This window comes from Sinohyriopsis cumingii, chromosome 12 (genome assembly GCF_028554795.1).
Source record: "Sinohyriopsis cumingii isolate HCF-2022 chromosome 12, ASM2855479v2, whole genome shotgun sequence".
Taxonomy (NCBI): domain Eukaryota; kingdom Metazoa; phylum Mollusca; class Bivalvia; order Unionida; family Unionidae; genus Sinohyriopsis; species Sinohyriopsis cumingii.
In genome coordinates, this window is record NC_142972.1 from 120,990,340 (window position 1) to 121,004,623 (window position 14,284).

Consider the following 14,284-nt stretch of genomic DNA (forward strand, 5'->3'; position numbering starts at 1 on the left):
GACGAAGCCGGCGACAAGGTCACCATCGATACAAGCGTCATTGATAGAAAACTCTCGGGTTACCGCCAACAGGATAAAAAAAACAGCGGCGTTTTGATATTGATGCCGAATTAATAATCTCGCTACGACAACAACAGAATAATCACTGCGCGAGTTGCAATTGTATAATGAGTTGGCGTTATTCGGATAAAGACACTCGCCAATTTACCGTGGATAGGATCGATAACAGTCTCGGTCATGTCAAAAACAATGTGAGGTTGACCTGTCTTGAGTGCAATAGACGCAACGGCGCTAGTTAAGACCACGTGGGGGTAATTGAGTATCGTTAGGTATCACTTGTAGTTGCTCGCGTGTAAATCCGCGCTGAGGAGCAGTTGAATCCAGTCTGTAGATCGGTGGTCTACCAGTTGATCGTGTTATCGTTGATATGTTATGTGTGGTAACACTCCAAATAGGATCAGTAGCTCTTTTTTTACCGCCTTCAAGCTCTCCTGGTTCATATAGATATCTAACAGTGACATCGCCAAGAATCGGCTTGGAAACGCTATTTATTTTTGATTTTCCGGGTATATACTCGTATTTAATCGCGTCGCTGGGCTTCATGTTGATTGCTCGGGTAATCTCGTTATTTAACGCTGCAATTACGCCTGGCAACCTTTTAACCCATTCACGAGATCGTTTTTCTTGGATGAATTCCTTCGCGTATTGATATCCAAATAACCGTTCAGCAACAGTCCGATTGAATCGTTCAACAATTGCCTGATCACGATGTAGCGCAGTATGACCTCGTCGTATCGCGACGCTATGATGTTTCAGCGTTGATAAAACAGCGCCGCGAAATTCACTACCGGGATCAACTTGTAATAGATTTGGCCAGCGCAGAGGGCCTCTTCGATAAATTCTTTCAAACGCAGCGGCTACTTCAGTTGCCGACTTTGTTTTTAACGGCTCCGCTTGTTTGTATCGACTCGCAACATCAACTACGGTTAGCGCGTATTTGTAACCGTTGTCATGCGGCAGAAATAGTATATCAGCCTGATGAACTTCATTAGGTACGCTGACATCAAAGCGCGAGAAGTTGATTTGTTTAGGCGGTGGTAGATAGATTTGCCATATAGCCTGTTTGGATAACCAATTAGCCGCAGTGGTCTTTGTTACCTTTGCAGCGCTTGCAAGCTTACCAATTGCGGCCTTCCCCTTCCAGTATCCTCTCGGAGAATAATAGATGGATTCCATGTTGTTATTATAAATGCTAGCATTTTCAATTACCAGCGCGAGAAGCTCCGCTTCCAATCATTAATTTACCTTTCATAGCCGATTTTACCAACCATGAAGCCAATTTTTCTTTGACGGATTTATCAGGAATAGCATTTAGCGCGTGAATTAATTTTACATCCGCGATATGACGCTGTTGCAGATCACCGCTACGATAAGCAACATCATGAACATGACACGCCTTATCGATAGCGTTTATTGGATACTCACCGGGTTTGGGCTGATTTTGATCATCGAGTCTGATATCTAATCGTGTTCCGGGGCCACAGTAGCTATATCCTGGGAGGTGCTTTTCTCCTGGATACTTTGCCCACGGTGTTCCGGGGAGTTTTGCCAATTTGGCTGCAATATCACCTCCTCGCTTTTTTTTAAAGCGTCCCCGGGTTTAATAGAAATAAATCTAAATTTCTTTGTACCGCATTGTACACACTTACCAGTAAGCGCCGATCTGTTATTTCTTGTTGTAGCGGTTGTCATATCATTTGTGCCAGTACGCACTCTACACTTCACACAATATAGATCCATAATTTATGTATAGAAATATGAATATAATTGATTTTTCGGCGACTAAAACAAGAGAACCAGTTAAGCATGTTGCAGCGTTACCAAACTCGATCCGGATGATTATCATCGGACCATCTGGATCCGGCAAGACGCAATTGTTACTCAATTTAATAATGAGATGGATGAAGTGGGATAAGTTGTATTTAATCGCCCCTAGCGTAGATGATCAACGATGCTACGAGGTGTTGAAAGATTTCAACGAGAATGCATCAGCGATCGCTAAAAAAAATGTTATTGAGTTTATTACGGATATCAATGATGCACCGGGTATTGATGATATTGATGGCGACGTTAACAATCTAGTCGTGTACGATGATGTTATGTTAGACAATCAAAAAAACCCAGCTAGGATATTTTCCAGAGGCAGGCATAAAAACACTGACGTGATATATGTCACTCAACGATACACTCAGATTCCAAAAGTAATTAGAGACAACTGTAATATTCTTGCTGTATTCAACGGCGTTGATACACACACGCTACGAAATATTTGGCAGACATGGTGCGGCGGTGACATGGACTTTAATGGTTTTCGAAACTTTTTTAGTCATGCTCAGTCGACCCCACATGGATTCGTAACGATAAATTTACATGATCCTCGGACACGATATCGTATTGGACTTGACCAAATATTCGGTTAGTTGTAAATAATTTTCATTGTAAATAACCACTTAGCAGCAGAGGGGGCGATGACATCGACGCGGTCGTCGATGTGCTTACCGGACGCTGACGACGCTGGGGATCGGCGCGCAGAAGGTGTTAATTAAACCAAATGACGTTTGGACGATCCCCCAACGACGTCGTCGTTTTTTTTTTACCAGGCGCTGACGACACTAGATCGTTGAGTTGCAGAAAGTAATAATTAAGCAAAATAACGATTGGACAAAATGTCCGATTCGCCCCCCCTGCTGCTATCCCTTAGAGCTCCACCCAGACAAGCCAATCCCTTAGAGTTCCACCTAGACAAGCCAATCCCTTATTCTCATTCTAGAATCTGACCAAACTTGCCTACTGAGCAATCTACACCACTGAAATACCAATGCCTCGACATTCTTGAACGCTGCATGAGATAAATGATGTAAGAAGAACTAAAGACCCAATTTCAAAACAAAGTGAGGTTTCTCTGCAAACTATCTATTACCGTTGTTAAAGAAGAAAATTTTAAATCGAGTGTCATAATATTGATAGTTTTGCAAATTCTAAGTTGTGTGAGGAATGGTCATCACGCTTTTACTTTAGCTTTAGTTTTGGAATGCATGAAAATATTTATAAAAAGAAATCGGTGAGAATTTAAAGATTTTCATCTCCAAAGTCACTGATGATTTTATTGCCACAATAGTTCCTTGTTTGGCACCACCTATAAAAAGAAGCAAAAGCAACACCCCCACCCCAGCCCCAAGAAATATGTCCGATGAGGTCAATGTTTCTGTTTGGAAGCTAGGTAAGTCAACGTCACAATTATCGCCGTCATCACCATGAAGTGTTATTATTAGCAGCAGCAAGGACAACAACAACAACACCATAATAATAATGATAATATGAAATATAAAATCAACAATAAAAACAAGTAAAATAAATGATTTTTAAATTTCCTTTTTATTGACATAGACCAATACAACGTTAAAATGTATCATTCAATACTGCTAAACTTTTCTCATGAGAAACAATATTCTTTCATGCTGTGTACCAGAAAATCTTACGTACTGTGTCATAAACAATCTTACATGCCCCAGTTCTTTTCTTCTTATTACACAAAGGAATCGTCAGATAAACTCTACAGAATTGCAAAAACTTAATCGATGTGTATAAAACTGTACACAATATATTACCAATTTCTAATATTTTTTCTTTATTTCAGAAATTTAGACATTGTATTCCAATTATCTATTAGAAGTACATAGAGTACTTATTCATAACAAGCTTCAATGTGAAGTACCGAACGTACTTGCTTATGACTCGAATCCAACTTTAAACTGTACAGACCCAGATCTGCCTCACATAATACGCTGGTACGTCTGGATCTGTGCAGTTTGATAGGAAGACTCAGTTCAACAAACAACATATACTCTGGTCTGCAGCCGCATTATGCTTTGGCAGATCAGGATCTCTGTTGTTTAAGCGAGTACCAACCGTAATCATATCTGCGAAAGCATTAGATATTAGGAAAACGTATCCTAAATAGTTCCCATGTACTCAGAATGAAAGGCGCAAGGCTGTAGCATTAAATTTTCTATTAAAGTTACTCAAAATATTTATGACTACAATCCTTTAAATAAAATGTTAAAAGTCAAGTTTATATACATTTAAAATCTAGTTTAAATACTGACCGTACACTGTCTACAAAAGCACGTGTATAAACAATTATATTTACAAAAGAACTGTTAATTATATGCCTTTAAAGACCGGACCATGTAAGTAAAAAGTCAGCGAATATATCTTTTGAAAATCAACATGAAAATACATAGAAATACAATTCCTCGTTCCCATTGATAAATTATTTACAAACATAAAACGCAGCCATCGTCTCAATATATGGACATTATATAACAATTACATATCTCCGTATGTAGCGCATATGTTAATTAAAAGGCAGTTAATAATCAAGCTGATGTTGTATGACTGACCAAAATCTTTACTGAACTTGCTGTTTCCTATTGCACATAAAACCGTTTCATTTACATCCGATGACCTTGAATATCGATGACCTTGATGTTGCAATACGCATATTTCCAAAGACACTAATAGTAAAGAAATATATACAAGTATATATTAATCGTCTGTCAGGTATTTGCTTTGACTTGTTGACGTGTATCATGCCAACTCTTACAATTAAAGAATTCTTGTTCTATGTCAGATATGTTGAGAAAGTTTCTAAGTGCATGTATTAATGTCAGCAACAGAATGTTTCGCTAAATTCATTCTTGCAGCAGCCCGCAAAAATAAATAAGAACACAGGCTGCACACCATTAATGCAGAACAACATTTTAACTGACAGAAAAAAAAATAAAACGGATATTTGGAAACCTCTTTTCTGCCTTTAAGCCATGGATATTCCTTCTAATCTAAATATATGGCCATTTAGTTGAAACTGAAGTATGTTCGAATGGCATTACGTGGGCCCAACACTTTATCTTGTGAATTCAACGTCTTAGTACATGTATTTAAATCGTCCACTATCAGAGTAAACATTTTAATGTTTAAGCGATCCACACCCAAGCATTAGCAATACAAGCGTGTCTAGAAACATTAGTTGTAATTTTATTTTTGAACACTTGGAATTCGAAGAACTGATTAATGATTACAAATGTATATGAAACACACACACACACACACACGCACCCAAGCACGCGCGCACACACACACACACACACACACACATACATACATACATACACATCTATATATATATATATATATATATATATATATATATATATATATATATATATATATATATATATATATATATATATATATATATATATATATATATCTCTGTTACAGAAAATCCCTTGAATAAGCATCAGGCTAATTTTGAGAGAGAGTGAGTGAGTGAGTGAGTGAGTGAGAGAGAGATGGAAGGGAACTTAGCAGCTTGGATATGTTGATAGCTATCTAGTAGACATTTCTCCGTTCATCCGTATTTGAATAAAAACAGTTTTATATTTCCTGCATCTGCCTTCTGGAGAGGAATTAAGATTCTCTCGCACATGAACAACGTATATTTCTGTCCCCGAGCGGTAACGGTGGCCTGTAGTTGTTTACAATATGTCTGCCACCGTGTTCTTCGTCCTTTAGGGATCTTAGTGCTTCAATCTGAGAAAGAAAGGCATTTTTATTACAATAACTGTTAATTAAGAGGAATTATTTCTGTATGACAAATGGCATAAATAAATTATGTCACTAAGATACGACACGTAGAACAGCGTCATTATGTACAATAATGGTTTGATGCACCATACTAAATAACATAACCCAACCATGACTTCCATCGACTATCACAAGCTTACAAGTAACGAAAAGAAATTCAAAGCATTGCTACGTATGCTTCATGAGCAACTAGTTATAAGATTTCTCATTTACATCTTGAGGGTGATTTACGGCTCATCAGCACAAAGAATTAAAATGTATTAAAAGCTCTCTTATACACATTTCATCAGCTCTGTCCCGGTTCAGACATTCTTTGTGTATATTTTAAGGTCTGAAACTGGAGAAGTGAACAATATGGTACTCACCTGTTCTCTGGAGATCTTGATGGATTTTCTAAACACGATCCACGTGACACTCTCGTACAGAGGCGGGGTTGTCAATGAGCCTGGGTACGTCCAGTAGTTTGATGTATCAGCTGTGTAGAAAAAAATTTGACTTTCGAAATTCAGAAACAGGTAAATGCAAAATAAATATGTGTGTTATATAGGCACACACAAAAATCGACAGAGGGATGGATGGTTTGGTTCGATGTTTTACGGTACAGCAACACAAGTACGCTATTTAGTGTCGAGGCAATTGGAGTAAAGTGCATTGCTGATGTGGTGATCATACAGCAGGATTCAAACCCACATCCTTTCAGTTACAAGTTCGACACCCTTACCATCGAACCAAAACTGCTTTTGCTTCTATTGGTAGCCTCTTACAACATCCATTCTGCCCATTCTACATCTCGGATCCAGCAGCAGATTGGACGGATGAACGTACAGACATACAGACGAACAGACAGACAATGCATTATTGTGCAAGGAAATGATAATCAGGAGATTCATAATGTCATACCGAATACAACATTTTATGCATTATTTGCCTTTTTAAGATTACTTTTTCTTTCTTGATTACGTTTCTATATTCGTACGAAAACAGTCTACCTGTACTTACAGACGTTGTCTCATCCTGAGAATATAGTGTTGTTTCGATTCGAAGAATGAATGGCCACTTTGGTAATGCTATGAACAAAACAAAGCATTGATTCCCAGTAACGGAAGTGTTATTATATGAACACGAAAATTGTACTGTGAAGTTACGCGAGTTGCCTCCCCGGACCATCTAAATTGAAGCTAACACAGTTGCACTTCTTGCATATTTTGCCGTCAAAAATAGTTTTATCAAAACAAGTTTAAAGGTCACATGAATGGTGTTGGTGATTATTATTATTTGTTTCGATAACAAAATTGTTTGAAGAGGTGATGACTGGGAATTTTACCGTCATGCCATATTCAGTCTAACAATGATGAATGTGAATCATAGGCACTTTACCCTGAGGAGACCAGACTGCTTCTGGGGCAGTGGACCTGGTCTTACAAGCAGATCTGCAACTCGAGCATGCATCTAAATTTCATAACGTTTTGTATATTTGCAGATGATCCCCATTCAAATTCCAAAGACCGAAGTCTCCATTTCAAACAATGTAGGAGATGCACTACATGAATCACACATACACGCACTATTCGGTATTCCGGATAGCATAATAGCCACCCTTGTTTCAGAAGACGTGGGGATCATAATCTTTATTATACGAATACTGTGAGACCTATTTCTAGATGTATCACCTGATATCATTTGATATTCAATACATCTAAATATTCACCTCAAAAACGTCAGTAATGGTATAATATTACCTGGCAGAAGACAGCTTGGATCAAATTTATTGGACAATTTTGTCGACTGTCCTTTGTGTGAAACTTTGCTTGCTACATCTGTTATACTCTTAAATCCAGCATGCTCCTTACCAATCTGCCAAAGCAAGCAAAAGACAAGTAAGCAATCGATCACTGCCAACACTAATGTTCTAAATTGTAAGCATTTTTCACAATGTTCCAAGTTCTTCAGTAGTTTTAAAAAATGAGATGTTACGGGCCACAACTAGATTTGCCTTATATTAATATTAAAAGTTGTATTATTTTAAATTCATTTACATTTACAATATAGTGCACATTTCTTTCCCAAGAAAAGAAGGCTTCATTTACAGTGATGGGAAGACGACAAGAAAGTACCCCCAAGAACCATCTACACGCAAATACTCATGACGACCACAGACAGTTTGCAAAAATCAAGCCAACAAAAAAATCCCAAAACTGGTTTCCTTCATCTGCAGTTATGGAACAAGTTTCAGTATGTAAAGGTGATCACGAGGTAAATGGATAAAAATAGCACAAAACTAGACGTGTCTATTTTTTTTCATGGTATATTTTTGTAATTCCACTCTCTAACTTACAATGCCTGATATTTTATTAATATGGCATAAAGAACCAGATGCAAGCTTTGGAAGGTAAATGTTGTATTATCAATCCGTATAATGAGGAAAAATCAGCACATAGTCAGCCTGGATAATCCTCCGATAACCATCTAAGCTTTCGTATTTGATAGACTGACAGATAAACAGACAAACCAGTATAATAACATTTTTGTAATATTTATTCATATATAAAGAATTTATAAATTTGTTACAAATATAAAAACATTTACAATCATTTCAGACCATAAGGTTTGTTTGCGATATCTGCAAATATAAACACAAGATCAACCGCAATGGCTTGTCATCGAAAATCCTTATATATAAGAATTTTGGTCAGAAAATATCTGAAACTTCATTGTAATTACAATTTATGTACATTTTAACCCTGACCTTCTCCAAGGGACTTTAGAGGCGTGAGCCAAGGATGACAACCACAGGGACAACATAGCTTTAAAGTCTCGTGAAATTCCATGCAACGATTTTGGAGCCGATGTAGTAAAATACAGGCGGAGGATACCACAATATTTCTCGATCTTTTAAATAAGATTCATGGGAATGACTAAACCTGACAAATATATAAAATGATACGAAGATAGACAGACGAACTGAGAGACTACATACCTTAACCATTACACCAAATACTGCCAGACCGTCAGGTTTGTCCACAGCCTCGGCGAAAGACTTGTACTTACAGTTAAAATGGACTAGATGAAGCTGGAAATACATTCATCGTATCGTGTATATTTAAATGCACTATATGTTTTGTCAGTTATATTTGATTTGATTTCTCTTATTTAGTGTGAAAATTGTACCCTTTTACCCATTTGAAAGTACATGTACTCCGTTCGAAGAACTGTGAATAATAATATATACAGTAATACCTCGTGCATTCGCGTTTCTGGATTCGCGAATTCACGGATTCGCGAAATTTTCATCGGTACCCTCTACGCACGTTTTCTTTATTTTATTGAATTGTACCTTCGTTATATGACTTCTGTGACATATGAAGTTTACCTAGTTTACCTTCCTGTCAATGACAAAGAAAACGTCAGTCATTAAGTTTACAGTCCCATTCGTTACTTGGTTTTACCTTACTGTGAGTGCAAAAGAAAACGGCAGCCAATGAATTAGTATAGGGGTAACATTAGTATACATTTACCGTACTGTAAATGCGCTAGTGTGGCAAATACCCATTAGGCGATACTGTACTCTATTTTTACGTCACCCATTTATTTCTCTTTTTAAGGGTAATGTATTAAGCTAACTTTTAAATGAAATTAAAGTGCTTTGGGAGCATGATTTGGGTCATATTTAGGGTTTAAACCCTAGAAATTAGCATTTATTAGCATTTTTAGTGACTCGTACCAAACATTCGCGATTCCTCCTGATCCGCGACTGGTTATGGAACCTAACCTCGCGAATGTTCGAGGTATTACTGTACATACATACATTCATACATACATACATGTAACAATGAGGACGGCAGTAATGCACAATGTAGTTTTGCTATACTGCGATGAATTCCATGAAGGACCAAATTTTTCTAGAGGAGATAGTGTAAAGTTTCCCGGTAGATTTGGTAGGGAAAATCACATAGAAACAATGTACACATTTAGTAGTATACGGTCCACAAGATATGTTTAGTATGTCATTCAGAAGTAAAAATAGAAGAGATGTTATGCAGAATCAGCAACATTTAGTTTAGTGTTTTGCTTGTTTCACGATTTGTACAAGATTTCAACAACGGGACTTAAAACTCAGTACCTCAGCTGAGTAGCACGTGCCGTCTATGGTGTGTTCCGAGCCGACATCATCAGTGGCGCCCCAGTGTAGATGGAATTGCTGTAGTCTGTAGGTTCCGGACAGAGGACCGCCTGAAATCACTAGAAACGAAAAATATTCATGAAATGTCTGGTATCAGTAATGACGTGTGTTAAAAACACATTTATATTGTTATCTAAATGTCAGGACCCGTTTGTTGTTTGGTTCTTATGAAACCTTATTGACATGTCTACAACTACGTTTTGGCCTGTGAACAAATACGAAACAAATAAAAGTTATATTTGTTTATTTATTTATGTTTTGTGGATTTCAACTGCACCCAAAACACTGCATAGGCTATATCATGCTTAGAAATGAAAATAAATGTCTTTCCAAAGACCCAAGGACACAGCAAGGTTGTCGACATGGATTGGCCTGAACGGACATCGAACCTGCGACCTTCAGAGATGCTGACAGGAATTTGTCTAAAGGCAGTGGGGGAGTATAAAAACGGGGGAGGGGGATCGCCATAATTCGTTATTTAGCCAAAAATTCAATATCCGTTTGTCTTTAATCTACTCCACTCTGTTAACATTCTAGTGAAATTAAAATTCTCACAAGATGCCACTTCTAGTTGTATACGCCTTAGTCCGTTGATCGTTTAAGAACGTAATCAGTTCCTCATATGTGTATGAATAGTGTTCTGTGCTGAGAACTCTCTTTCTTAGCCTGCCCTGTGAAAGGCCATATACATAGGAAACTGTTCTTTATAGTTGTTTTGTAAAATTTTCTACAGTTCACTGTTTATATGGCTATCTCGCTCCAAAATGCATGTGATCGGGTGACAGGGTGTGTCGTGTAAGAGTCGACATCATTATTCAAACAGCCGAACAACGTAAATGTGATATTTTACCCCACAACGTTTGCAAATATTACACACACAAAAAAAATACCTACGGCCTTGGCGTTGTGTTGTAATAATTTGTACCGTAGCAACCAAGACATATAAAACTTTGCATCAAATTTTGGTTTCTTCTTTGGCGTTTCATCTAACCCGGCATCAGACAATTTTTAAAATTATCTTCCTCTGTTTGGTGAAAGTTTTCACTTTCCCGTTCTATTTCCTCGTTGTGCCATTAACTTTGCACACCAGCGCCACTAATGACTCGGAGTTAACAAGAATAACTAATTTTTCGCTCATCCATGCTTGTATATAATCTCACCTTCCATAATGGACTAAAGTTCGCGCATGCGCAAAATGGGGTAGGGGTTGGGGTGGCGTGAGGCGAAAAACATTTATTGCGGAAATGCTAAGCATACTCATATTGTAACCTACATTTGCAAACTATGAAACTGGCCGGAGGATTTTGATCAAAAACGAATCCTTAATTTGTTTCGATTTTTAAAATTTAAAATTAGATTCTTATTTATTCAGTTTATTTTCACAGTAATTTGAAAGTTAAGTATTGCATATAGTGCATTTTTATATGCGCGACTCTGAACTTTAGCTGGAGTTCTCATGCACTATTTCTTTCCAAGTGCGGAAACTCATATTGTTTTACCGTTATTTGCGCACACGTGCGCCTTGGCATAATATCAGGACCTACGGATTAAGTGTCACACACTCTACCGACTGACATACCGCTGTTCTGAAAAAGGTAAGAAAAAATTGTTGCAGAATTCACACCAAAGTGTATTTTGATTTCTTTAAAACAAAAGAAACTTGTAGAATCCACAAACTGCAGAATTCACATCAAACTGTAATTTATTTTTGAAATATCCCCAATTACTTTTAATTTCTACATTTTGTGACAGGCGAACAGTGAAAACGTACAGCATTCACACTGATATAGTAAACCTTAGAACGTTTATATACAGGCATATATATATAAGAACCCAGTCACGAGACATTTTTTCACCAGATTGTATGATTTGTTTTTGTAATCTTCACAAATTTAAACAGTATTTGAAGTTTGAGACGTCTTTTGTTAGCACACAAAGGGCGTTTATACGTTTCATCTCTCCGTCTGTCTCTCTTTCTCTGTGTGTGTGTGTGTGTGTGTGTCTCTGCGATACGTCTTTCTGGATCTTGAATAGGTTTGATTTTAATTATAAAGCATGGCGTATACTACTTATTATTTTTTCGTGCCATACAAGGTCACGCTGACAGTATGATCAAAACACCTATCAAAAGAATCTTACAAATTTTTTTTTGGTAGCAATTTAAATACCCTGTAAAATGAAGTGTTGTCGGAGAAGTATGTACATCACATGTCGTTGGAATATTATATTAATCATATTTCAGATGTAGTCGTTAACTTATTTGTCATGTATAAAATGATAATTATCCCATTTTATCATGTCAACTCAAATTTCAAGCACTCATGTGTTGTATATCATAATTTAATAAATTTAAATTGTCAAGTATCGCATGCTTAATATATTTGCATTGCGTAAGAGCATAACGCTTTAATTGGGTTTAAGGGTTAATGGATTTATTTCAAATATAATGCATAATTTGGGTTGTAAGGCTAATAGATTTATTTCAAATGTACAGCGTAATTTTAGTTATAGCGCAAATGGATTTATTTCAAATTCAATGTGTAATTTGGGTCGATGGGCAAATGGATTTATTTCAAATGTACGGCGTAATTTGGGTTAATGGGTTTATTTCAACGGTAGTGCGATATAAAGTAATGCGATGACAGAGGAAAATTAGATACATGAGGTAATGGTCTTTAGGATGGTGCCTAACATTTTACGCAATACCCGTACAAAACGAATCATGACACCAGCGTTTTGTGGTATCATCCCAAGATTTCATCTACGACGGTTAAGTTTATATGATATACTTGTATCTAATAATAAAAGGATATTTGTTGTGTCTCCCCACCCGCCCCCAAAAAAGAAAACTGACCGGATTCTTCTGTTGCGTTTGCTTGTATGGAATGTCCGTTGTTGACAACCTCCATGTTAGTCTCAGGAAGGTATAAGATCTTGATGGGGTTTGCTGCAAGGTCGTCATCATAAACACTTTTCTTAGTAGATATGTTCACTGGCGATTGTCGTATTCCAGCAGCGACTGGGAAACTTTTTATCCAAGTGTGAGGTCCTGGTGAAAGGAAAAATAAAGAGAAAGAAACATTTAAAAAGATGTCGTACTCGATTACTTCATGAGGATAATTATAAAACGATACATGAGATAGCAATTAAATCCGAAAAGCCCTTTACTTTTTTGCGTAGTCAGTGAGGTCTACTCTTCTTTAAATGGAGTATGATTTCACGAAAGTTTTTCGAATGGATTAATTTGTTGTTGTTGTTGTTGTTGTTGTTTGGGGTTTAACGTAATTTTTTTAACGCATGATACATGAATAGTGAAGTGGGGCACCCTAGAGACAATGGGAATTACCATTAAAAACACCCCTGGGTTTGTTTAGCGACAATGGAAATTTAACATGGGCAAAAACCCTGGGTTTGTTGAGCGACAATGGGAATTTAACATGGGACTAAAGTGTGGGTCTGTCTAGGGACAATGGGAATTTAACATGGGGAAAAAAATAGCAATTCTAGGGACAAGGGGAATTTAACATGGGATTTTTTAAAAAAATAAAAAAAATAAAAAAAAGGGTAGGCAATTGAAAGTCTATCTCTTTTCGAGAGATTGGAGTGGCCCTGAAAAGGGCCTTTGGGTTTATGTTAATATGCCCTTAACATAAAGGGCATCTGCAGCATCTTCTTCGTCTTAGGCTTCGTCTAATGGTAGGTCCATAGACTAAAACTCTTTTGAGGCATCCTTACCTCACCACGTAAATCCTACGTATCCATAGGCTGGTGTCGGTCCTATGGACAACTGTCCACTTGGATCGGACATACATCGGTATGTCCGTCCTGAACATCATCGAAGACACAAGCGTAGAAGACTGAACGTCGGTCCACATGTTGAGGCACCGAGAACAGGTGAATCAATGCAGTGAACTGCGCTTATTTATAGGTAGAGGAAGGATTGAAACGATTGAGTTCATTGACCAATCCAAACACGCGTTACAAAATTCAGTCAGCCCACGTCCAATCGGAAGAGAGCAGTCTGTGACGTCACGTGGTCTATATAGATTCGCTAGCGCCTGTGTGCAGTCAATCCATGTGACAGTTTTTCAACATGACGGAAACTCAGAAAACGATAAATTGGGGTGCCCCAGCAGTGGAGACCACCCAAGGGAACCCGGACTTACTTTCAGAAGAGGTGAATTGGGATTTTGTGGATTTTCTTACTTCGCAAGAATTTGTTCCGGTACCTTCGTCTCCTTCATTACCGCACGTGAAGAATTTTAGACAGAGATAGAAAGAAGAATTGGAGAAATTTATACAACAGCAAAAGGAAGCGGAACAAGCTTTTCTCCTACAGCAACAGCAGCAAGAAGAAGAGGTAAGAAAGAAAACAAGAAGAAGAAGAAGCAGCAT

General features: G+C 37.5%; 1 protein-coding gene across 4 annotated transcripts in view; it reads right to left on the reverse strand.

The window, feature by feature from the left end:
• Nucleotides 1–3,416: 3,416 nt before the first annotated feature.
• LOC149787353 (carbonic anhydrase 2-like) overlaps nt 3,417–14,284 on the reverse strand; it is a 143,563-nt gene continuing 132,695 nt past the window's right edge. For all 4 annotated transcript variants that reach the window (XM_089977929.1, XM_089977932.1, XM_089977931.1 and 1 more), the window contains exons 3-8: nt 12,744–12,938; nt 9,830–9,948; nt 8,687–8,779; nt 7,449–7,563; nt 6,075–6,184; nt 3,417–5,655 (exon numbers count right to left, since the gene is read on the reverse strand). In XM_089977929.1, coding sequence (XP_089834055.1) covers nt 5,533–5,655; nt 6,075–6,184; nt 7,449–7,563; nt 8,687–8,779; nt 9,830–9,948; nt 12,744–12,938 — 755 coding nt within the window. In that variant the 3' untranslated portion in view covers nt 3,417–5,532. The remainder of the gene's footprint in view (nt 5,656–6,074; nt 6,185–7,448; nt 7,564–8,686; nt 8,780–9,829; nt 9,949–12,743; nt 12,939–14,284) is intronic.